This window comes from Cydia splendana, chromosome 6, assembly GCF_910591565.1.
Source record: "Cydia splendana chromosome 6, ilCydSple1.2, whole genome shotgun sequence".
In the NCBI taxonomy this organism is placed as follows: Eukaryota; Metazoa; Arthropoda; class Insecta; order Lepidoptera; family Tortricidae; genus Cydia; species Cydia splendana.
This window is the reverse complement of record NC_085965.1, coordinates 14,076,620-14,103,292: the sequence shown is the minus strand read 5'-3', so window position 1 is coordinate 14,103,292 and position 26,673 is coordinate 14,076,620. Positions and strand designations below refer to the sequence as shown.

The following is a 26,673-nucleotide window of genomic DNA, read 5'->3' as shown; positions in this document are numbered from 1 at the left end:
GATCGACTAATTTCCAATTGTCGATTAAATACGTATTAACTCACATTTGTAGACGGGTCTATCGCGAATTTATTTTATTACCTTTATTTACCGACGTTTCGACACAGGTTTCACAGGTTTGAAAATGTGATGTCTACCCCAAACTTTTTCATACACTTTTCGTCGGGTAGTTGCACAAATCTCTCGTTTTGACATTTTGCTGGGACATCAGTTAGCCCGTTAGCCGCGACCACGACCAGTGAAACCTGTGTCGAAACGTAGGAAATATAATAAATTCGCGATATTCGTCTATAAATGTGAGATAATATGTTTTCAAAAGAGAAAGTTTTAATACGTGTTTAATACTCAGGGATGTATGAGTTTAAAATGAAAAACGTAATTAATTGAAATGTAATCTAAAATTAAAAAGCAATAATTCCGAATAGAAAGCTTATAAAGGACCATTCGTAAACGATAAGTTTGTCTTCGGAACATGATCTATGTATCTACATATATTTGTATATTGTGTAAGTTTCAGCATAAATTATCCACTGAGATTGTGAGCGCGTGCGGAATACTCATTGTGAAACATTAATTATTGTTGTATAGATGATAAATAATGTGACTTACGCAGGGATGGATACTTAAATTATTAAAATTTTAACTGATATATTGGCTATGTAGTGAGTAGAATATTTTTTTACAAATAAATGATAGCAGCTATTAGTGTTTTTGATATTTCCCTTCATATCCTTTTCCTTCACTGATTTGTCCTTTTTCCTTGAAGTTGTAAAATTTTGGTAGTAGTAATTTTGATATTATTTATTGCAGAGCGGTTTTTAACTTAAAATTCCATGTTAGAGCCTATCTACAGCGCGAGCTACGCGCTACTCGCGTCGCTCATAAGTTTGATAACAGACGGTTGTTTGCATTTGTAGAGAAAAGCGCCAACGAATAAAGAACCCGCCTAGCGGGTCGCTGGCAGTGAATGTGTTAATAAGGCACAAGGGTGTCCGTAATTATGCAATATTGAACCCTAACACTTTGAAACAGAGTTCAAAATGATGTGGGAAATATATTCCCTCTGCTTTATAAAGGCTTAACCATTGCAGCAACATTGCAAGTTCTTTAACGAAAACTGTCCTGTCGTAAAATGCACTCAAAAAACCGGACTCGTGCACGAAGGGTTCCGTACCATTACGGGAGCCCCACTAAAATATTAAACGTTCCTAATTTCATTTTGCCAAAAATCACACTCACAGACCTAAACCGCACTCTGAGATCCATGGTAAAAACACGACAGACACTAGATATCTACGATATTTCCCTAAACATACTCGAGTGCATCTGGCCAGTCGTCGCAGGGCTACTAGTAGAACTCATTAATACCATGTTCTCGTGCGGTGAGTACCCGGACGTACTGAAAAGCACTCGAGTATGTCCTGTCTATAAGGGAAAAGGTGAAAAAACTGCTGTGGACAATTACAGGCCCATCACTATTGTCCCCAACATCTCTAAATTAGTCGAATCAATTGTATCAAATAGTTTAATGCATCACTTAGAGACAAATGACCTACTGACGGACAGACAGTTTGCGTATAGAAAAAATAGGTCCACCACAACAGCTGCATATGAAGTATATGATTGCATAGCTACGGCGTTAGATGAAAAGGACAAACCGGCAGGGATATTCTGCGACTTGTCTAAAGCCTTCGACGTTATAAATCATGACTTACTGTTAGAAAAGATCGGAAACTATGGAATCGCTAATAACACCCATAAATTATTTAAATCGTTCCTTCGAAATAGACGGCAGACAGTGGAGGTCAAAATTAAGGGCAAAAGTGTTAAATCCGACGCAGGTATACTGGAACAAGGAATACCTCAAGGCTCCGCGCTCGGAAATACCCTATTTTTAATATTCATTAACGATCTCCCTTCCTCTATTGATGATGGCAAGATGGTGTTGTTCGCTGATGACACCACCGTGGTAGTGAAGGCGCATACGTACTCGCAGCTCGAGGAAAAAATAGCAAATACATGCACCCAACTTAATGAGTGGTTCTCAGCGAACGGCCTCATCCTCAACGTCACAAAATCGAATATAATGCTTTTTTCCGCAAGTTCTTCGATTAATATTCCGCAAATACAGATTCCACTTCCAAGGTGTGATTCGTGCAGATTCCTTGGATTTACCGTTGACGCAAAACTAAAATGGAAAGAACACATTAACAACTTGTGCGAAAAGCTTAGTAGTGCTATATTTGCGATGCGCAAACTAAAGCCAATTATTTCAAAAAATATGCTGCTTCAAGTATACTACTCCTATTTTCAATCACTCATGGCGTACGGTATTATTTTATACGGAAATTGCACAGAATCAGAGAGGGTGTTCAAATTACAAAAAAAGGCCTTACGTGTATTAGCGGGTGTACATCCTAGACACTCATGTCGACAGCTCTTCAAGCAATATAACATAATTTCAATTTCAATATATTTATTTCAGACTGCATAGGTCCATAAAATTGTTAGTATTACAAGTACTTACATTTAAGAGTTAGTGCCTACATACTAAACATACATTAAAATAATTAATAATTATTATAATATCCACGACACAAAACTAATTAACATGTAATAATAATATATCAAAATTAAAATTAAAATCAAAATTAAACAATTAAATTCCTAATTATTTTACATTAAAAATGAGAGGTCTGTCGCCTGTATGCAAATAGTTCCAATGCCTCATAACAGGGCACTCACACTTTTCAATAACAGCACTCAGGAGTCTATTGGTACTCTCTCGCACTCTGCGCATCAGGGAGGCAACACGTTTCCGCAGTATCGTATTAAAGCCATCCGATACTGCGATAATGACGCACTACTCTCTCTATGTCTATGAAATTATTATGTTCACACGCCGTAACATTCGTTTATTTAAACGCATAGACATGCCTGGCAGAATAACCCGCCAGACCGGCCGATTACAGTCCGTGCCGCGGCGCCTCGCGCTGCGCTGCTCGACAAAAACCCACGCGTAATAGGCCCGGCGTTTTATGAACGTCTACCCGCCACTCTCAAAAATGAATCATCGGATGATGTATTTGGGCGCCGATTGAAGGAACTTTTATTAAATAAAACCCTCTATTCTGTCAAAGAATATAAAGAATAAAATCTTGACTATTTAATTTTTTAATAAGTATATTTTAATTTTTATAAATTAGTAACAATTGACATACATTTCCTATTATTGTAATATATTAATTTTGACCTTTAGACATTACCTAGGCTAGTCGTATATTTTAAATATTTTTATTATTATTTTTGGACATTTTTATTTTTTATATTCTTTATAATTTGACTGATTTTTACATTTTTACCTACTCTTTTCTATTTTATAGAAAGTCGTTTTATATTGTATTACTGTTATTTTATTGTTTTTAGATTATTATTATTGATATTTTTTGTTGTGACGATCTTTTTGTGAAATGCATTCTATTTTGACGTGTGAAATTTAATGTATATTTACAACAAGAAATAAATGAATCTAATCTAATCTAATCTTTATTTTATTCTGTTTTTAGAATTTGTTGTTATATTAGCAACAGAAATACATCACCTGTGAACATTTCAACTGTCTAGCTATCACGATTCATGAGATACAGCTTGGTGACAGACAGACAGACGGACGGACCGACAGAGGGACAGAGGAGTCTTAGTAATAGGGTCCCGTTTTTACCCTTCGGGTATTACGGGACCCTAATAAAAAACAACAATAACTAGTATGAATATATTCAAGTAACAGTGACGATGGGCCGTTTGAGCGCCTGCCTCGTGCGGCGGCGGCGGTCCTTGCTGCGGCGCGCGTCGGTTGCCTCGCGGAACAGCTGCTCGGCGTCTGCCGCCTCCGCCTCGCGGCGCATCCATTGTAGCGCGTGCACGTTGTATCCAACCATGTCCTGGGAAAAATGGCAGAGGTCACATTTACCAATGAATAATGGTATTATTTTTATTTCAGTGATTAACCAGACATAAACACAAGTGAAAGCAGTGACTCAAGAACTTTCGGTTTTTTAGGGTTCCGTACCCAAAGGGTAAAACGGGACTAGGGAATGCAATCTCGCACCAAGATTGGCGATTCGAGATCTCGCACGAAAAATCTGAATCGAGATAGGGTGTTTCGAGATCTCGACCGTCACACTTTCGATATCGAGATTAATCTCGACGAGATCGAGATTTAACAAAGTAATTAAAATTGTGTTATTTTGAGCAAAAATCTCAAAGAATTCCGTATATACTACTTATTTAGAGTACGTCATGTTTTATTTTGAATATAAAAACAACAAATTAATCAACATTTAATAAAAAAACTACTTTTCTTAAAAAAACCAAATATGTTTGTAGCTCTAATTTGCATGTAATTATGAAGAAGTAGTAATAATTCTTTTTAATTTTACGAAATTGTAAGCAGAGGCAGTAACATGCTTAGTTGATATTTTTGACAAGCACTCAGCAACTTACAAAAAAATGTAGGGTAAGCGAACAAAAATCATAAATAATTGTGACTGGGTACGTTAAGTTCGTCCGATTTTTCCGCACAGAGCGCGCCACAGTACTTTTATCGTCAGTTAAAGCCGGGCCGCATACAATAGCACTGCCTGAACAAAATGAACCTAAGGTAAAAAGATAAGTCAAAACAAAGTAATTCACACGGATGAATCTTTCAATCTCGTTCGAGATCTCGAAAATATTAATCAAGATCTTGACCGAGATTGCTAAAATCGAGATTTCCTGTCAACGAGATTGAATCTCGAAAATTACTAAGACTCCGCTGTCCGTCCGTCCGTCTGTCACCAGGCTGTACCTCATGAACCGTGATAGTCAGATAGTTGAAATTTTCACAGATGATGTATTTCTGTTGCCGCTATAACAACAAATACTAAAAAGTACGGAACCCTCGGTAGGCGAGTCCGAGTCGCACTTGCCCAGTTTTTTCGATGAATATGCCTGTTTTTTTATCATTGAAGATCCAATGTGTATTGCGTCTCACATTTTGCTTAATGAGAGAGTGAGGCGCAATGACATTGGACAAAGAAATTGGACAGGTGGAATACCACCCTAAGGTGCCTATTGTTTTACAGAATTGTCGTATGGCATGCTTTTCTTGTCCAGAGAAGTAAAATTTCTGAAATATCTAGCTTTGAGATAGAAATTTGTATTACCTTTATAGGTTTTATCTTTGAATTAATTGTAACCACATATACCTACCTAAATTATTTAGTGAGGATTCAATATGTTTATGTTAAACATAATGTTAATTTTTAATAACAGACAGGTATAAACAAACAAAAAACGTTCTTACTTTAGTACATAAAAGGATAGCATCAATAGACAACTTACCCGCATCTCTGACAGTCGCATGACTGCCTTAGCCTGTATCTGTATAAGCGGCTTGAGCAATGCCTTGTGTGCCTTCAGCGGCGCGTGGTGTACCTTGGAATAAGAAATATAAATATTAGGTGGCAATCTAAACCCAGCCCACCTAGCCAAGGCACAGAATAAATAATAGTACTAGTTGGTACTAGGTACAGAAGATTCACTCTCTAACAAAACGCGTCTGTTACGATTAGGACAGATATGACCGCTAGGTGGCGCTTCCACGCGCGGCTTATGGCTAGCCACCAAAATTGGTGTGGGATGGATGTACTTGTAGCTACTTGTTGCGACAATCGCTATCGCTACGACAATGAAACGCTTTGTGTCTCTTTATCACTCTTCCATATTAGTGAGACAGTGACAGTTGCGTTTCAGTTGCTACGGAGCGTAAGCGATTGACATTTTGGCTACGCGGCCAGTAACACGTGAGATTCCGAGTATATGACGACCAGCCGATTTTGTCGATTGGACCCATTTTCAAGCGCCTCTCTCCACTCGAAGACATCAGTGTAGTACATACCTACACGATATCGTGAGTGAATTCAAAGGCATGGTATTTACCAGCCAGAAAATCATCCTATATATTTTAATTTAGAATTTAATTTGGAGCTTTGCTGACCGGACATCGAAGTCACTCAATTCAAAAAGAAATCAATAGTTTTTAGGGTTCCGTACCCAAAGGGTAAAACAGGACCCTATTACTAAGACTCCGCTGTCCGTCCGTCCGTCTGTCACCAGGCTGTATCTCATGAACCGTGATAGCTAGACAGTTGAAATTTTCACAGATGATGTATTTCTGTTGCCGCTATAACAACAAATACTAAAAACAGAATAAAATAAATATTTAAGTGGGGCTCCCATACAACAAACGTGATTTTTGACCGAAATTAAGCAACGTCGGGTGGGGTCAGTACTTGGATGGGTGACCGTTTTTTTATTTGCCGTTTTTTGCATTATGGTACGGAACCCTTCGTGCGCGAGTACGACTCGCACTTGCCCGGTTTTTATATCTAATTGCATACGACATTTTTTAAAGAGATAAAACTAGTGTTATGTTGCGCATCGCCCACACTGTTCACTGTACATGGGTGGACCTTATGCCTATTGTAATAAGGTTCACTGTGTAACATCTCCCTCTCTCCTCAAATAACCCTACTTACCCCTACTTAGCTAAACCTAGACCTACCTAAAATACTAAAAATTCCAATAAGAAAATCTAAAATTCTAAATAACCTTTAAAATACCGCAAACCGTATCTACCTTGACTAATTATTATAAAATAATGCAAATAACCTGAATAAATTCTAATTAAATAAGTTAATATCTTGAATTGGATCAGTAGATTGGCCAAATGATCGTTTAGTGTTTATGTAGGACCCTTCGTCGTAACCGTTAATAGTAACCGAAATCCTTTTCGCATAATAGGAAAGAGTTATGAATTATACGCCTATAAATCCTAATATTGTCAAATAATTATTAAACCATGAATTATGTCAGAGTAAAATATGTCAGAATTTGAAGAAAGGTCATTGCAAGTTATAGTAATGTAATGACTTAATCAGATTAAGTCTGTAAAAGGAAGTAATCAATAAGATGATAGTAAGTATGTCAAAATCAAATAAGTCTGTAGAATGTCATAGTCAAATTGTCAGTAAAGTATGTCATAGTCAAATAAGTCTGTAGAATGTCATAGTCAAATTGTCAGTAAAGTATGTCATAGTCAAATTGTCAGTAAAGTATGTCAAAGTAAGTAAAGTCTGTCAAATGTAATAGTCAGTTGTTCAAAGTACAAATACTAATAAATGTCACAATATTTTGTTTTTGGGGTATAGATATCGCCCCGCCTCCGCGACACCCGTGATCATCATCCAGTTGCAGGTCAGAATCCCCGCCCCAGTTCTGAAGGAACTATATTGTGGTCCAGAAGGGACATCTTTTAATAATGACAGGCCTATTCCATCATTCGACCATGTCATTATTTTGTGACATTTTTCGTCAACAATGAGAGGACATTCAAAGACAATTTAACATAACAAAATACTGGTAGTAGAGCAGCTGTATTTGATCCACTCAAATTCTCCAGAACACTGTAATTTTGTAGTATACGTATTTTAATATTCAATGAAATGATATTATCCAAACTTTAATTGTAGTCATTTTGAATCACACTTTCGGACCAAAATAATCTACGATCGTGCATCTGCCTTGATCTGAGCCCGGATAAATCACTCATTGAAATAAGGTTTTATGATAATATATGACCTTATATTTTTAAAGGTCAAGTGTTAAAATCACAGATAATCTGTAGAAAACAGAATGTAATCGTCATACAAACTGCTAAGGGACAGGCAAAACAAATATTTCTTTGTAAGCAAACTGATTCTACAATACTACATTATATTGTGGTTATTAACTTTAGTTTTTCCCACAATATCTTTCTACCAGTAGCGTTGCAAGGGACCAAATATATACAGTCATGTCATAAGTAAGTTAAGTTTGTCAATAAGTCATAAATAAATATATGTAATAAACTCCTAACAAACCCTAACCCCAAACTACATCCTAGCTATCTCTAACCTGAATTTAACCCATAAACCCATAATAATGAACAACAAATGCAATAAAATAGCCATAAATGTATCGAAAAGGAACCTAGCTACCTACTGTAAATATCTAATGGCTTTGATATATTAAAATTATAAATCTAGACCAATCCTACAAAAGCCCTAGACCTGATAAATAAAAACCCTAACCTAACAGCTAATCTATCCAACTATTCTACCGATATATTTGAAAACTAGCATCCCGGGATGCACATTTAATTTACTCGCGTAATTACTCGATGTGCAATGAGTAATTTCTATGCTATAGCAAACTAAGACGAGTGAGGAAGCTCGATTTAGACTAGACCCTATTCCTCGTGTGCTAGCCATACTTCCACACAGGTTTGGGACAGTGGAACGTATGGCCGGAAAGGGTAATATAAAAGTGAATATATAAGTATATAGATACGGGATAATTGGTCTAGAACCTGGCTTCTTTAAGAAGTCTAGTTGACAACCCAAATCTTCCAGATCCTAAGGGGTAACCCTGTCTTAATAAATGCAGGAACTGTCAGGTCCCCACCTGATATTATCAAAAACACCGCAAGTTAGTAATTTGGACTATAGTTGACACCGTGACGTTACCCGTCCAACTCACTAACCCCCCAACACTATGTTGGATCGGAACTAGTTCTCTCTAACCCATAAGTATGAACGAAACAACTCACTAAACTAAATTAAAATTAATATATAGAGTATTCCAACCAAGTCCATTTCAGTGCTTAATATCACTAAAATAAACCAGGCCAAAACACTACACATATTAAACACAATTAAAACACAAACTAATTAATTTTCACTGGAAACAACTCAAGACTTTACAATCTTTAAGACTCTATTGATTTATAACTTAAACTTCACTTAGTATGTTCTCACACACTAGCGCTTGTCTGAGCACAAATCAATAAATAATTAAAATTCACTAAAAATTACAAAACCACTATGAACAATACTAACTTTACAATATTAATAAGTCTATTGATTTATAATTTAAACTTTACTAGTACAATATTAAATACTAGCACTTGTCTGAACCACAAATCAATAAACAACACAAAAGGAATTAAACCCACTAAAATTAACACAATTTAAATGTACTTCTCTAAAATTATTCAAGTAAAACCCCACAACAAATTACACTACACTATGCTCCAATCCAAACTCTACCAGCATCATGAGAAACTAGCAAAGTCCAGGTCAGGACACAATATAGGTAACCTAGATAGACCTAGCTAGAGAACCGACGTCCGACGGTTTGCGGAAGGCCACGAAGAGTGATCTCGTAAGGGACTCTATTGATCCCTACCTTAGATCCCGTCATCCCAGCTATTTCCCACTTCCTTGTACGTCATTGGTTTCCCCATAACCAATACTGAATTTCATAATTTCGTACAATCCTCTCACTAATTACACCTTATTTCCTAATTAAAATAAGGTCCAAATTGACCTACTTTTGGGTGTGGTTTAAACTATTTTTTTTACGCCTATGGGATTGACACTACAGTTTTTTATTCTAACCGCCTTTGTTTTTCTATATGACACATAATGTAGAGCCCCGCCCTTTGTTATTTCTTTATAATATGGTTCAATTTTGCATAGAATATTTTAACCAAAACAAACATTATTCATCCATTTTACGACGACGTGTGAAATACAAGTCGATGCCACTTGAACTTAAGAAACCAAACTGATTTTTAACAGAATTTTTATACTATAAAAGCTTTATGACATTGAAATAAAGTTCAAATCATTTTATGAATAAGTATCTTAATATATTGGTTTACTATTAATCACCTGGCTCTCCAAAACTATATCTAGAATTTCAGACGAAATGGCCCACTTGAGATATGAGAAGAAATATAAATACTTAAATTACCGTGGGACACAATATTGGAAATTTAACCGACTTAAAAATAGAACAATACTATGTTCACATATAATGTTAACATGGAAGGAGCCTCTGACATGTTACAACTGATGTACAGTTAGGACGAGTGTTGCTGTTTGTATTACCTTAAGAAGGAATATAGCTGTTCGGCATAGAAGCTCGGTGTTGGCGCCGCGCTCGAGCATGCTGGGCAACATTCGCACGATGTCGCACGCAGTATTGAATGGTAGCAGCAGCAGGGCTTCTTCTAAGTCACTGTAACACGAGAAAATATAACAAATGTTGTTAAGGTGAGGTGGGAATTTGAACTTCTGAACTTTCCCACTTTCATAAACGCACTACAAACCTCAATTAGCTAATAATCGTTTGTCTTTATCAGTCGTTTTGACTTATGTATTTGTAAGAAAGGGGTAATACATAATTTAACTAAATCAGACCCGTAACGTTTTATGAATAAGGGGGTTACAGCTTGGCAAAAAAGAGTAGAAATTCAAAAGTGGCAACACTGTAGTGTCGTCCCGTTTTCTTATATATGTTACTGTAAAAGCCCGAAGTACGGCAAAACCTAGGTTTTAGCGGTAAATCCTAGTTTTTACCGATGCCGATCGGTAAAAGCCCAAAATTTTAAATCTTACTAGTTTACTTCGGGCTTTTACCAACACCGATATGGTAAATCCTAGGTCTTACCACGGCGACCGGTAAAGTTTGAATCATGCACTGATTCTTGAGATTATTAGATGATAATTTTTAAGAAAAAAAACCGACTTCTATGGGGCCCGATGAAAGATTATGGTAGATGGTGTACTATGTAGAAAAGGAGGTAAAAACCACCCACTGCTAGAAAGTAGCATTTCGTTTCTGTAAGGGTCGCAGTTCTAACCTAACCCACTTTTGTTCGGTTCTGTGAGGATCGCAGTTCAAACCTAACCTAACCCACTTAACGGCGCATGCGGTGCGGTGTACGGGGGTTTGAGCGGGAAGGGTTGAGAATCAGTGCATGATTCAAACTTTACCGGTCGCCGTGGTAAGACCTAGGATTTACCATATCGGTGTTGGTAAAAGCCCGAAGTAAACTAGTAAGATTTAACATTTCGGGCTTTTACCGATCGGCATCGGTAAAACCTAGGTTTTACCGGTAAATCCTAGGTTTTGCCGTACTTCGGGCTTTTACAGTAACATATACATTGGTTTGAAAGGGACGATACTACAGTGTTGCCTTGCCACTTTTTAATTTCTACTCTTTTTTGCCAAGCTGTATGTAGTCATGTAACTATTTACCAGTTACTTGATTCTTGTAACCAGAATATAGTGGCGGAAGGCGATGAACGGTATAAGAGGGTACCCCGGGAGTGGATAATCGTAGACGAGAAAGGATCAGCGGGCTCAGCACGGTTCCATTTTTATCGACTATCACTATGCACGTCCCTTTCGCACTTACGTACCTGTTAGAACGTGACAGGCATGGTGACAAGGGATAAAAACGCGACCGTGCTGAGCCGCCAGGACAATATAACGTGAGAATTGAATAACATGCAAGTTGCAACATGCAGGGGACTCCTCGGGTATCGCCGTCAGGTTAACACATGCACCGCTGAGTCACGGTCGTAGCCGATAACATAGGTTTCCCGGTATGTAGCGAAAATGCTCCGTAGAGGCAGAACGACAACGTGTCGTGATTAGCGCAGAATGGGTTAATGAGTATAACGTCAATTATATTGTACCATCGCGTACTGTTAACTGTACATCGCTCGACCTTATGCCTTTTGTAATAAGGCCCACCGATATACAGTCACCTGCAATAATATGTTACACAACGAAGGACGCAAAAATATCTGACGCGATCTTATTTGTAGAGCCACAAGAGCGTGTCACATATTTTTGCGGCCTTCGAAGAGTAACATATTATTGCAGGTCACTGTACAGTTAGGAGTGTTGCTGTTTGTACCTGGCTCGTATCTTCTTTAGAGTCTCCAACATGAAGTCCTCCTCGTTGTCGCAGTTGTACGCGGCCATGAGCAGCGGCGGCTGCACCGGCTGTCCGCGGGCTTCGTTGCGTTCCTTCTTGTAAGCGGCGCCGATCGACAGGCACTCCATTATCGAGTCCGCCTGTACCACAAACAGGAGGTGAAGGTACCAGAATTAAGGGCTACACCCATATAACCATTCCAGTCGCAGAATCACAAAGTGGTAACTAAATGTCAGATGTGTCGTAACAGAGTCCACACAATGTGTCTAGAATTGTTTCGAAACAAAGTGTCGTCGCCGTGTCTACACTTTTCCGTAACAAGGTGTCGACACCTTTGTGTGCACTTTGCGTGCGGTTTGCGACTAAATCTGACAGCAAATTTGTGACAGCAAATGTCAATATAAAATACCTCTTGAAAACCAAGGTTTGTCAAACTACTATTAGTGTCTCGTGTGCTCGTAATTCTAGTAAGTCATCATGGGCAATGCAAATGATAATAATCGACCGAAACCATATAAACACCCAACACCCGTCAACCTTTTACAGAAAAGTTTTTAAAGAAATTCAATAAGCTACTTAGGTCAGGCAACGAATGCTCCAAAAGTTGTAGAGGGAAATGCTCGGAACACAATTTTTGACTCCGTAACTCGGTTTGACAAGTTAGGAGGTGAACATATCAAAAGTCCCCGGCCGTAGCCCTTGAGCGGGGGGGAGAGAGGGGGCTTTGAAGGTCCCATTTTCCCGTTTTTCGATTATATCTCGGAAACTATGCATCTCAGCGACATATTGGCCACTTATACAAAATGAAAGTTAATTTAATTTGTTACAAGTTTATTCAGTCATTTTTTTCGATATGTTGAATAGTTTTTGAGATATCCGCTCTTGAAAGTTTATTTAGGGCTCTCAATTTTATCTTGATATATCTATATCAGTGAAGGTGCTAGGCCGTGTTTGGTATCGTTTTCGTATAAATCTGGGGTGCTGAATCCATTTAAGATATCACATTGACACCATTCCACAAAATAAAAATAAATCTTTTTAGGGTTCCGTACCTCAAAAGGAAAAAACGGAACCCTTATAGGATCCCTCGTGCGTCTGTATGCATGTCCGTCTGAATACACAAAATAGTTTTTTACCTATAGATGACAGGAAAACCTATTAGAAATGTGCAGTCAAGCGCGAGTCGGACTTAATGTACGGAACCCTTAATACGCGAGTCCGACTCGCACTTGGCCGGTTTTTTTGAAACTCTTCTTGACGCTTAACCGCTGAACAGATTTCGTTGAAATTTGGTATAGAAATAGTTTGCGTCCCGGAACAGGACATAGGATAGATCTTATAACCAAAATCATCTTTTGAAGGTGTGAAAAGTGGCGTGGAAATTTGTACGGGAAATCAATAACCGCTGAACCGATTTATATGAAATTTGGGATGGTCTACATCTTTGATTTAGTTAAAAATGATGAAAAAACATGACTTCAAACCTAAACTTAAACAGTATTAACTTCAGAAGTTAATTCTGAATTCCCCCCTACACCTCATTTCACACCTTTAAAGGATGATTTTTGAGATAACTTATTATATCCTGTCTCGGGACTCAAAATATATGTGTACCAAATTTAAATTAAAACTGTTCAGCAGTTTAAGCGTGAAGAGGAGTTTAAAAGAAAGTATTTTAATAAGTTTATATGTTTTTACTTCGGAATGGTGTCAATGTGATACCTTAACTAAATTTGGTACTGCGAATTTATACCACAACATGGCCTCGTAGCTTTACTGTTGTAGAAGTCAAAATAAAATTGAGAGCCCTAAATTCTTATTACTTGGCCAAACTTGTGTAGAAGGAAAAGGTAAAATAAAAGTCTTCGGCAGGAATATAAGACACAAATATATATTTTTTTTGCGTTACTATTTCATTCATCAAATATAAACATACCTTGATTATACTATTCTAGTGAGATCCTCATAGATAAACAAAAACATTTACTTAAAAAATTACAAGGTCGAAATGTCACGGAACTTGTGAGAGTAATATGTGAAAAATATAAACTTTTATGACAAAAAAAATCTGGACACAATTTAAGAATCACCCAATTGCGTCGAGGAATCATCTGTATTTTTGCTTGTTTCATTACCTCCTCGCTTCTTTTTTGTCCTTTGTATTCTGTAGCAATTTGTTAGATCTGAAAATAAAGATAACTTGCGTCGTCACGGATGTCGATTTATAGGTTTTAGGGAGTGCAGAATTCGAAAACGATGATCATTTTATAATCCAAGATGGCGGCTACGTATTTTGTCATAAAAGTGGAATCCAAAATAGTCATCATTTTCGAAATCTGCGCCCCCTAAAACCTATAAAACGACATCCATGACGACTTTTATGACATAGTGCATGGCCGCCATCTTGGAATCCAAAATAGTCATCATTTTCGAAATCTGCGCCCCCTAAAACCTATAAAACGATATCCATGACGACTTTTATGACATAGTGCATTGCCGCCATTTTTAAATTGAAAATGTTATCATTTTCGAAATCTGCGCCCCCCAAAACCTATAAAACGACACCCATGACGACTTTTATGACATAGTGCATGGCCGCCATTTTGGATTTCAAAATGGTCATCATTTTCTAAATCGGGGCCCCCTAAAACCTATAAAACGACATCCATGACGACTTTTATGACATAGTGCATGGCCGCCATCTTGGATTCCAAAATGGTCATCATTTTCAAAATTGGGGCCCCCTAAAACGTATAAAACGACATCCATGACGACTTTTATGACATAGTGCATGGCCGCCATTTTGGATTCCAAAATGGTCATCATTTTCGAAAGCGGGGCCCCCTAAAACCTATAAAACGACATACATGACGACTTTTATGACATAGTGCATGGCCGCCATCTTGGAATCCAAAATGGTCATCATTTTCGAAATCTGCGCCCCCTAAAACCTATAAAACGACACCCATGACGACTTTTATGACATAGTGCATGGCCGCCATTTTGGAATCCAAAATGGTTATCATTTTCTAAATCTGCGCCCCCCAAAACCTATAAAACGACACCCATGACGACTTTTATGACATAGTGCATGGCCGCCATTTTGGATTTCAAAATGGTCATCATTTTCTAAATCGGGGCCCCCTAAAACCTATAAAACGACATCCATGACGACTTTTATGACATAGTGCATGGCCGCCATCTTGGATTCCAAAATGGTCATCATTTTCAAAATTGGGGCCCCCTAAAACGTATAAAACGACATCCATGACGACTTTTATGACACAGTGCATGGCCGCCATTTCGGATTCCAAAATGGTCATTATTTTCGAAATCGGCACTCCCTAAAACCTATATATCGACACCCATCTCGACTTTTATGACAAAGTGCATGGCCGCCATTTCGGATTCCAAACTGGTCATTATTTTCGAAATCGGCACTCCCTAAAACCTATATATCGACACCCATCTCGACTTTTATGACAAAGTGTTTTGCTACCATCTGCATGCAAGACATTTCTATTATTTTTACGTACAAAAATGGCCCCCTGTCAACTTTCAATCGAGATTTAATCGACAATTTATTCGATTAATATTCAGATTAATTCAATTTCAATCTATGTTAGGTCGACTAAACTAATCGCGATTAAAATTTGAGAATTAACTTTTTTTATTCCATTAATTAGTCGAATAAACAGTTAATCGATTAATGCCCATCTCTGACCACGGCATTTTTACACTTTGAGAAGATCTGAAAACAAATCAAGACAAGGAGCCATTTTGCAAATCCAGTAACATACCAGAGGGCCTACCGCGAACCACGTTCGACGTGTTGCCTCTGTGTCGCACTTGATAATTCGTACGTAAGTGTGACAGGGAGGCAACACATCGAACGTGGTTCGCGGTAGGCCTTCAGTAACTTTGTTATTACTTTTGACAGCGCGTGTCATGTGTCAACACAGAGTCGACACAAAGTCGAAACATTGCAACTACTTTGTGACTGCAATATTTCTCAGCCTTAAACCATATTTATACATCATAATTAACAAGTTTCGTAGTATGTAAAGCGTTATTTCTGTTATTTAAGTGTAGTATACGCATCGAAGTACTAAAAATGCTTCAAATAATATAGTTATGAACACAGGCACTGAGAAGTAAACAATTTCATTTCCGGCTAAACTAAAACAATGTGGTGGCGCGTTGATTATATTACACTTAGTTTATCAAATCACTCGAGCAGTTTAATTCCCCATAATAATTTAAGTCATATTGTAATATAAATGCAAACAATATATAATTACGTCTTGTAATCCGTTTTAGAGATGGCGTATTAATGTCACTTATTTTTATTTCAGTATTTTTCCATCTGACAGTTTCCATTTGACAGGAACAAAATGAACGAATGAACGAATGATTTTGGCATAAAGTAGTCGCAAACCCGAAACAATGTGTGCACACGGCGACCACACTTTATGTCACTTTGTGTCATGTGTCGACCCTTCCCCATTTCTGGTAACTGTGTCGACACGGCGACGACTCTGCGACTGGAATTGTGACCGAAACAGACGGTGTCGACACAAGATGTGTCAACACCGCGTCGTAACGGCGACTGGAAATGGTTGTATGGGCATGCTATTAGATACTCTGTAAAACTTACATGGCAACATGAAAGAGTACGAGAGAGTAGAGTATACTAAGTTATATATCTTTATGTATCTATGTCTATACAGAACTATTTATAAACCAGGCTGACATTTCAAAAATGACAATCGAATGTTATTCATCGAAAATGGAACACATATTTGAAGTGCCGTATGTGGGAAATATATATCCCTTGAAGAGACTATTGTGATGATAAAAAAAAAACTGGTATTCGTATGTTATTTTAAAAAAAATCATATTCAGTAAGTACTTACAGCCTTTTCAGCTCCTATGGTTTTTTTGGTTGGCATAGTGAGGCCCGGCAAACCAGGAACAGGTGCCTGCAACAAAAAAAAAACATTAGTATAATTATTATCCTCAAATAATGACCAGTCAAGAAAACCTAAATATAACTTTTGCCCACTAAATAAAAAGTTCAATATATAGGTAGTGGCCTTCTTTTTAACACATCTTCTAAAGCTCTGTTTTGCTAGGTTAGCAGCCGTCTCCATACAAAATAATACAGTTAAATATGGATGGAGTAGTATTTTGTATGGAGACGGCCGCTATGGGGCGGCACCGCTATGCTAGGAAACCAGAGCTTTCTTTTATGAATATAACGGGAGTTTTGAAAAGGTGAGTTAGGCGAGCTATGACAGGGATTATTATTTCCTAAAATTGGATCATACGTGTACGTACATGAGTTTCGCCGGTGGCGAGCCCCTCCTCCTGCTCGTCGGTGTCGCCCAGCACGAGCGGCTCTTCGGTGCGCGTGTACAGCCGCAAGGCGTTCTCTGAGCCGCAAGAGGCCACGTGCAAACCGCCCGCGCCTACGGCAAGCGCGTGGCATGAGCCTGCGTGACCCTGTGAAATAAACAAGTTAGGTTAAACTTTTGCGAGGCAATGGCGTCCAATCATGTTCCAAGCCGACGACGACCGGTCTGGCCTAGTGGATAGCGACCCTGCCTGCGAAGCCGATGGTCCTGGGTTCTAATCCCAGTAAGGTCATTTATTTCTGTGATGAACACGGTTTACTAATATGTGGCCGAAAATTGTATGGCAAATTATCACTTCCCAAACTATTTTTCCCATAGTATCATTTGGCAAAACTATCAGATGGCAAACCAATGTTTCGCAAATATAACATGTCGCAAATGATTATTTACAATATTATTGTATGGCATAATATTTAGTTGGTCATGTTTCAAAATGTCTTTTATTGTTATGTCGAATGTATTGATAGGCATAAATTCTTTTTCGCCTAATATTGTGACCTACCTATCTCTGGGAGCAGTTTCGTTTTACGGGTCATAAAAAAAATAACCATAACCTACCTATCTCTGGGGGCAGTTTCGTTTTTAGGGTCATAAAAAAAAAATAACCCTAACCTACCTATCTCTGGGAGCAGCTTTGTTTTTAGGGTTATAAAAAAATAACCCTAACCTGATGATGATGATGATGATGAGCCATTTCGTGGCACTTTCTCTTTTTTATGTTTCTCTGTTTAGTATAAGTTTTTATTTTGTGTTTGTGCTTACGAATAAAATTATTTCTATTCTATTCTATTCTATTCTATTCTATGATCCTTCCGGCCGGTTTCGACCAAGGCGACCACTTCGACTCCTAGTTAGCTCGGCGCTCGTGCGCCCGAATATGGCTGACGTAGCCGATCTTTGAGGTGAACCCCCGCGCACATTGAGGGCACGTGAGAACACCAGCCACATAGTGGTAGTGAATGGAAGCAGGCTGGCGTGCTTTCAGCTCATCGCGTTTAACGTCGAGGTCAACTTTACGTTGCTCCTCGAAATCGCGCACTTTGTCATGCACCAGCCTGCGCCACTCAGGACGCTGTGCTGCCAAACCTTCCCACTGAGAGGGCTCGATGTTGCATCTTTTCATGTGCCGTTTCTGAACATCTTTGTATCGGAGGAGTTGCCCGCCAAGTTTCCGCTTACCCTCCTCTAGTTCAGAAAAAAAGATGCGCTTCGCCACTCTCTCCTCCGCCATACGCGATACGTGACCGCACCACCGAAGCTGTCGACGCATTAGGTAAGCCTCTAGTCCACCGACCTTGGCGCGTCGCAGAACTTCGGTATTTCGCACTCGGTCAGACCACTTGATGTTCATAATCTTACGTAGGCATTTGAGGTGGAACTGGTCTAAGGTACGAATGTGATGACGGTACACGCACCACGTCTCGGAAGAATATAAAAGGTTTGGCAGCACGATCGCCATGTAGACCGAAATTTTGGTGGCCAGTTTTAGGTCGTGCGAGCAGAAGACCTTGGAACACAGTTTTCCAAACGCTGCAGCTGTAGCGCCAATCCTGCTGTTGATCTCAGCGTCAAGGTCACACTTCGACGTTATAGTGCTTCCCAGATACCGGAATTTGTTGATCTGCTTCAGCACGTCCTCACCAAGCTGTACGGCTAGTGTCTCGTGACCATGTGAGTCCAAAGACAACACCTCCGTCTTTTTAACACTAATTTTAACCCTAACCTACCTAAGTATCTCTGGGAGCAGTTTCGTTTTTAGGGTCATAAAAAAAATAACCATAACCTACCTATCTCTGGGAACAGTTTCGTTTTACGGGTCTTAAAAAAAATGCTAAATATAATTGTGATCAAATAAAAAGTATGCAAAGCTTCAATTTGGGCAAACATTATTTAACAATAAATAGTTAGGTATAATAAAACATTTGCTTAGTGACTATTTTTCTAAATAAATCGTGGTAAAATGATCATCTGCTAAATAAAATTGTGATCAAATAAAAATTATGCTAAATAACAATATGCTAAGCATTGGTTTGCCAACTAAAAGTAAGTACTGCAATAAGTTGGTTGGGAAGTGAAATTAGGCGAAAAATATTTCGGCGAGATGGCAGTACACCGATGAACACTAATATTTGTTCCTGAGTCATGTTGATCTGTGTAAGATGTCCCCTAATATTTATTTTTATTTTATTTATAAGCCAGGCTTAAAAGAGAGCCAAAAGTCCAGCGGACACATGCAACTAATTGACCATTTTAATCATCGAGTGCAGGATCGCAAACGTCGCGCTATACTCAACTAAAAAGAAGGAATACGTCACAGGTATGCCTCACGAAAGCTATGGCGCATGTCCCTATTTAATTTTAATCAAAAAGCGGCCAAGTTCGAGTCGGACTCGCCCATGAAGGGTTCCGTAGCAGCAAGTAACATAATAAAAATGCGGTTTAAAAAGAAACTACTTATTAGATCTCGATCAAACAATTTTCGGTGGAAGTTTGCATGGTAATGTACATCATATATATTTTTTAGTTTTATCATTCTCTTATTTTAGAAGTTACAGGGGGGGGGGGGGGGGGGCACACACATTTTACCACTTCGGAAGTAGCTCTCGCGCAAACTATTCAGTTTAGAAAAAAAACGTTTAGAAACCTCAATATCATTTTTGAAGACCTATCCATAGATACCCCACATGTATGGGTTTGATGAAAAAAAAATTTGAATTTCAGTTCTAAGTGTAGGGAACCCCCAAAATTTATTGTTTTTTTTTCTATCTTTGTGTGAAAATCTTAATGCGGTTCACAGAATACATCTACTTACCAAGTTTCAACAGTATAGTTCTTATAGTTTCGGAAAAAAGTGGCTGTGACATACACGGACAGGCAGACAGACAGACAGACAGACATGACGAATCCGAAAGGGTTCCGTTTTTCGCCATTTGGCTACGGAACCCTAAAAAGGCAATGCGGCTATAGTTGAAAGTAGTAAGAGTAACATCTAAAGTCTAACCCTCTTTTGTTAATGGAACTTAGCAAACCCTTGTCAAATTTCATCTCTTTGTAACTATTTAACACAAACAAAATGACAAACGATTATCAACAGCTTGTTAGATTTAACAGTCGTTTATGTATAACAACTTTAGACTAAAACAAAACACTCACTTGAAGTGTGATAATGTTGTCATACGTATCCGCATCCCATTGCTTGACCTTGCCATCCTTAGATGCAGTGAAGAAATAGTGCGTGCTCGGAACGAACTGGAGTGACGTCACAGAGTCATTATGGGTAAAGATGGACTTGTGGCAGTCGCCTAATTCCATGGCACAGATTTTGACGTTTTTTTGGAGGACCCAGTGACGATGATGTTGTATAAAGGCATGCTAAAAAGCCACAGCGTGGACATAGCTAACAAAAACACTCACTTGTAGTGTGATAATGTTGTCATAGATATCCCCATCCCATTGCTTGACCTTGCCATCCTTAGATGCAGTGAAGAAATAGTGCGTGCTCTGGACGAACTGGAGTGACGTCACAGAGTCTTTGGAACTTGTGGCAGTCGCCGACGTCCATGCCCCAGATCTTGACGTTTCTGTCGGAGGAGCCGGTGGCGATGATGTTGTATAAAGGTATGCTAAAACACTCACTTGTAGTGTGATAATGTTGTCATACGTATCCGCATCCCATTGCTTGACCTTCCCATCCTTAGACGCGGTGAAGAAATAATGCGTGCTCGGAACGAACTGGAGTGACGTCACAGAGTCATTATGGGCAAAGATGGACTTGTGGCAGTCGCCGAAGTCCATGCCCCAGATCTTGACGTTTCTGTCGGAGGAGCCGGTGGCGATGATGTTGGAGTCGTAACTGATGTCCAGGGCGTGGACTGGTAGCTTGTGGCCATACAGTTGTAAGTAGAACTAGAGTGAATGTAAAGTTAAAAAATATATTTAAAAAAATGTATACTGTATTACGTAAATGTGACTAATCCAGCAATACCACACATTAAAAGGTGTTTGATTCTTAGGTGGTTCGAAATCGATTCATAATAATAGATAAATAGAAGATTACCACAAAAACCGTAGGCATTACCACTTTGTACCTAACTCGTATTTTTAGACACCGGGTATACAGGTAATACAGATCACAGAACTATACAGTATTCGTCAGATATATCAATATACAAGAACCTACAGTACCTTAAATGTGTCGACAAAGAATATTTTAACAGTAGAATCCATGAGCGCTACCGCAATGAACTTGTAGTTTGGACTGATCTTGACGGTCGTCACCGCCTCCTCCAGTTCCAGTGTTCTAGTGTGGAGTAAAGAAAGAACCTGCAATAAAGTACCTAATGTATATCTTAAGTACCTACTTAATACGACTTATAAAATTCCACCAACTTTGATAAGTGTCTTCTGCCTCTCGTTATCCCGGCATTTCGCCACGGCTCATGAGAGCCTGGGGTCCGCTTGACAACTAATCCCATGATTTGACGTAGGCACTAGTTTTTACGAAAGCGACTGCCATCTGGCCTTCCAACCCAGAGGGTAAACTAGGCCTTATTGGGATTAGTCCGGTTTCCTCACGATGTTTTCCTTCACCGAAAAGCGACTGGTAAATATCAAATGATATTTCGTACATAAGTTCCGAAAAACTCATTGGTACGAGCCGGGGTTTGAACCCGCGACCTCCGGATTGCAAGTCGCATGCTCTTACCGCTAGGCCACCAGCGCTTCTTGATAAGTGAATACAAAAAAAATCCGATAGAAATAAACGCATAGTTCATACCAAAATCAAGTATAATCGTCTTAGCCCCTTATTCATAAACGCGCTACAAGCCTCAATTAGCTAATAATCGTTTGTCTTTATCTGTCATTTTGACTTATGTAGTTGTAAGAAAGGGATAGAACATAATTTAACTAAATCAGGCCCGTAAAGTTTTATGAATAAGGGGGTAATTATTTATGTTTATTTTTCAAAACATGAAATTACATACTTTTGCTTTAGACTCCCCCGTGGGATCCGGAATGAGCTCGAACTGCCAAAACTTCACTGTCTTGTCGGCGCCGCCGGAAACACAGCCTCTCTGAAAAAGGACAATATTACTTTATTGTTTTAATACTCGTTATTTTCAGAGGAGTTGTAGAACACTCGTTCTAGGCTGCGGACAACGTCTCTATGATCGCACTTGCGCTTACGTCTGGTATGTGCAGGGTGCCGTCCGATAATCGTCTCTAACACGATGGTAATAGGGTTCATACCAAGTCAGGCATCATGGCGATGCTGGAGCCCTTGCTCGGGTGCGCAGAAACAGCCTATATGGCCACTCTAACGCCTACGTCTATTATAAATCAGTGAGCCGTCCAATAATCGACTCTAACACGATGGCAGTAGGGTTCATACCGAGTCAGGCGTCATAGCGATGCTAGAGCACTCGCCCTGGTGCGCAGGAACCGTTTCTATGACCGCTCCCGCGCCTACGTCAAGTATAAGAAGGGAGCCGTCTGCGCAGCCCGCCGCCGCGTGCCGGTCGCCCGGCAGGAACATGAGGCTTGTTGGTCGTCCTGATGTTAGGGAGATGGTGCGAAGGCAGGACTGGTTTGGCCTGACAATAAATAGAAGAATCATCAATCAACATCAAACAAAACACATAAACTCATTTATAAAATGTAAAACAGAAAATAACAACACCTCACAGAAGCTTGGCCAACGAATGTTGAACAAAATAAGCGTACAGTGTAGTTTATTTATTTATTTATTTATTTATTTATGCTAGCTACAAATAGTTATGCAAGTAATGTCAGTTCGAACACAATATTAAAAAAGAAAATACATACCTGTTCCATAGTTTGATGGAATCTGCTGACGCGGACAGAACGGCTAAGTTATCAGAGCTGATGGCCACACATCGCGGCTCCTTCTGGTGTCCAGGCATTCTTATCTGTTTGAGACATTTCACTGAAACAATGTGGTTGGTTTTAGTGAATTTAGTATTGTCAAATTTAGGGATTAGTCTAGGGATTACCAGCCTTTTATGAAGTAGATCAGCCGCTGTACGTCGGTCTAGAACCACATCGTTATCCATAGTTGTTAGGAAAAAATACCAGTGTTCAAACCTCCTTCAACCCCTAAATTGTCTTACGTAACAAATAAACAGCCCCCTTGACGTGGTTATTTGAACTTAATTAATAACATTGACAGCTAGAAGTGATCAAAGACGCATCACTTCAGGTTTAGACTTTTTCACGGTTATACTGGCAACAAATGCTACGATATTTGTGAGCGCCTTGGCCGGTCCGATATAACTGATGAGATCAGGAAACATAGAATGCTTACCTTCATCCTCCTCAGGCTTCAGACTGTGCAGCTCAACAGAGTTGTCCGCGAGTGTCACACCAACACGCAGTTCCCCGGTAACGCCGAGCAGCAATGTATTGGACTTTAGCTTCGCACCCAGCTTGATGGAAGTAAGTCGCCGCACTTCGTCAGTTAGCGACAGGACCTCCGGTACTTCCGGTGCATCAGCATCCACTTCACCGGCTTCTTTTTGTTTTCTATAATTTTAATTGTTTATTTGTCTTATTTGGGTTTGCTTTGAGACCATTTTCGTTACCTATTTGTATGCAATAGTTTAATTGTTGTTTAAAGATAGCGCGCCAAATCCCATTCTACCAGCCAGCATGGAAAAACCATTAAATATGTATATGTTAAATTTCATCGCAATTTTAGCAGGTAAAATAAACTTTTGAGAAATTTTGTGAACTAGTCAAGCTAGTCAGGTAGAAAATAAGTTTTGATAGCTCCTAAAGAGCTTTCTTATCGGAAGTATACATAGAATACTCACGTCAACTTTTTCCTCTGCTTCTTTATTCTTTTACTCATCCTTTGCTTAGCCTCTTCGTCTGTACAAAACGAGAATATTTCCAGTAGGGAGTCTGTCCCGTAACACGCCAATATGCTCTGACCAAGATCTGTGGTGAGGCCTACGACACGTCCTTTACCGCCGCGCATTAGGGTGCCCACTTGGTGACATTGTAATACCTGCAATAATAAGATACATATAATATTTCTAAATCAAATTAGGTACATACTGTGATATCCGTTCATTTATGTATACATAAAAAAGTGGCTTCACAATGTGTGTACATACTGTAGAAGTTTCAAAATAAGATCCATGCCACATTGCTATTGTAGATGGCACTATTATTTATGTTTGTATTTTTCGTGATGCACAGTACTTTTAGATCTACACTATACATTAGGGACTGTCTGTGATGACAGTGCCTTTTTGTAAAAAAAAGGTAACATATTTTCACATGCCTAATAAAAATCATATTTAGTTGGTTTAGCTGTATACATATGCTTAGCACACAAACATTCAGTTCTTTTGTGTTTATAATATTAGTATGAATTATGTAGATTCACTTACTGAGCTATCTTCTAAGTTGTCTGTTTCCTCCAACTTGACAATCTCCAACTGCCTGATAAGCTTGTCCTCCTCCTTAACATCAGATGTCCAGCTGAGCTTCCACACCCTTAATTCCTGATCCATGCTGCCTGTCACCAGGTATCGCTCCTCTTTCATCAAAACAGCAGACCACACCTAGGAATTATTAATTGAGAAATGTTATAAATCAATGCTCTATAGATTTTGAAGTATGGAAAAGTCACTTGAGGCTCAAAAATGCCCCATGTAACTTTAAGGTGTGAAAGAAATTTTATATTCAATGAAATTTTACCATTTACCCCTATTACCACTACTACTAATTTTACCACTAGATGTGCTATGGAGTTTCTATGTTAGCAAAACAAAGTTGAAGATGTTAAAATAAAAGTTACATGAGTACCTTATCTTAACCCTTTATAAGGCATAAGGGTAGCAGAAATTATGCAAAATTGAACCCTATCTCTTTGAAATAAAGTTCAAAATCAGGTGGAAAATATATTCCTTCTGCCTTATAAGAATTATTAAGAGTTTTAAGAGTTCTACTAATCAAGCCAAATAAGCATCAGTGTACTCATTAGACATGTTTGATGCCCTCCCACTACTTTATACAGAACAGAGCTTCACAAGCCTATATTTTAAGATTAAATAGGTAGACCAAGAAAAGTCTGCAGCAATCATGATAGCATAACTAACTCTAGTAAAAATTTATCAAGCCTGTTTTTTAAATATTTTTATACCTCCATTTGATGTCCTCCTAAAGTTTTGAAGCAGTGTTTAGTTTCAATATCCCAGAACTTGACAAAAGTGTCCTTGGATGAGCTCACAATGCAGTTCTTCCCGTTGATGAATAGAACACTAGTTATGGCACCCTTGTGGCCACTGAATCTTGCTATACCAGTTTCTGATACTACATCCCAAAGAATTACTTCTGTATCCTGTACAAACAAAACAAAAAGGTGTTCCAATTTTTCTTAAAAGTAATAAAAAACTATAGGTAAATGTAAGAACTATGTATGTATTTATTGTAACACCTGTATATTCTGATGAACATGATAGCAATAAAGAGATATGAATATGAACTTATTTTTATATTAATATGATAAGTTGTTGGGGCCAAACTTTGTTTGAACAACCTTTGCTCTTACACAAATTATAGTTTATTCATGAGATTGGCTGATTTATGAATTAACTAAATATTTAAGAAAGAGAAAAAGGCTGGCTCAAATGGACTCGGCTGGAAAGAGCTAGAAGAAGCCGCTCAAGATCGTGACAAATGGAGGATTCTTCTGCGAGCCATATGTCCCTAATGAGGGATAACAGGAATGCATCATCATGATCAAATATTTACTACTTTACCTTAGATCCTGACACCAGCCGGTGTCCCTGTTCATCATACTGCAAGCATGTAACGGCTGATTTGTGTCCAGCAAACTGGCACACAATCTCGTTGTTCACGAGCTCGAACACGCTGATGTTGCCGTCCACGTAGCCTACCGCCATATGGTTGCCCGTCGGGCTCGCTGCGATCTGAGATACCACTACATTTTCGCCAGAGAGCACTTGTGCCTACACAGTAAAAATTATACATGTTTTAAAACTTTGAAATATTACCTAGTTTTAAGTCCTCCTCCTTAAATGTTACGTCTAATTACGAATTGAGTTAAATAGTCAGTCTTACCTTTTCTCCAAGTCTCATGTCCCAAATAATAACATGCTCACATGCACCCACTGCTACATATCGTCCGCTTACTCCATTTAAAGACACATGTGTACAATTACAGTCGGCACTGGCGATTATGTTAAAGGTGCCGCTGGGGGCGTAACGTAAATATTGCTTCGTAAGACCCATTCTTTAAATTAATTTAATACAATAATAACCTAACCATGCGTCTTGAACGTTTGTTTACGACTTTGTCGACAGTCGACTTTGCGCATGGGCATGGCA

At 38.8% G+C, this 26,673-nt stretch overlaps 1 protein-coding gene across 1 annotated transcript; it reads right to left on the bottom strand.

The window, feature by feature from the left end:
- Window positions 1-3,758: 3,758 nt before the first annotated feature.
- LOC134791651 (WD repeat-containing protein 3) lies at window positions 3,759-26,654 on the bottom strand. Its single transcript, XM_063762722.1, has 17 exons — window positions 26,407-26,654; window positions 26,085-26,294; window positions 25,466-25,663; window positions 24,711-24,884; window positions 24,126-24,322; window positions 23,618-23,835; window positions 23,119-23,239; window positions 22,685-22,886; window positions 22,278-22,367; window positions 21,478-21,615; window positions 20,929-21,198; window positions 17,216-17,380; window positions 16,792-16,857; window positions 11,855-12,015; window positions 10,035-10,164; window positions 5,383-5,475; window positions 3,759-3,941 (listed from the first exon to the last, which is right to left on the bottom strand). The coding sequence occupies exons 1-17, from the start codon at window positions 26,575-26,577 to the stop codon at window positions 3,777-3,779; spliced, it is 2,769 nt and encodes a 922-aa protein (XP_063618792.1). The 5' UTR covers window positions 26,578-26,654; the 3' UTR covers window positions 3,759-3,776.
- Between the last annotated feature and the right edge of the window lie 19 nt (window positions 26,655-26,673).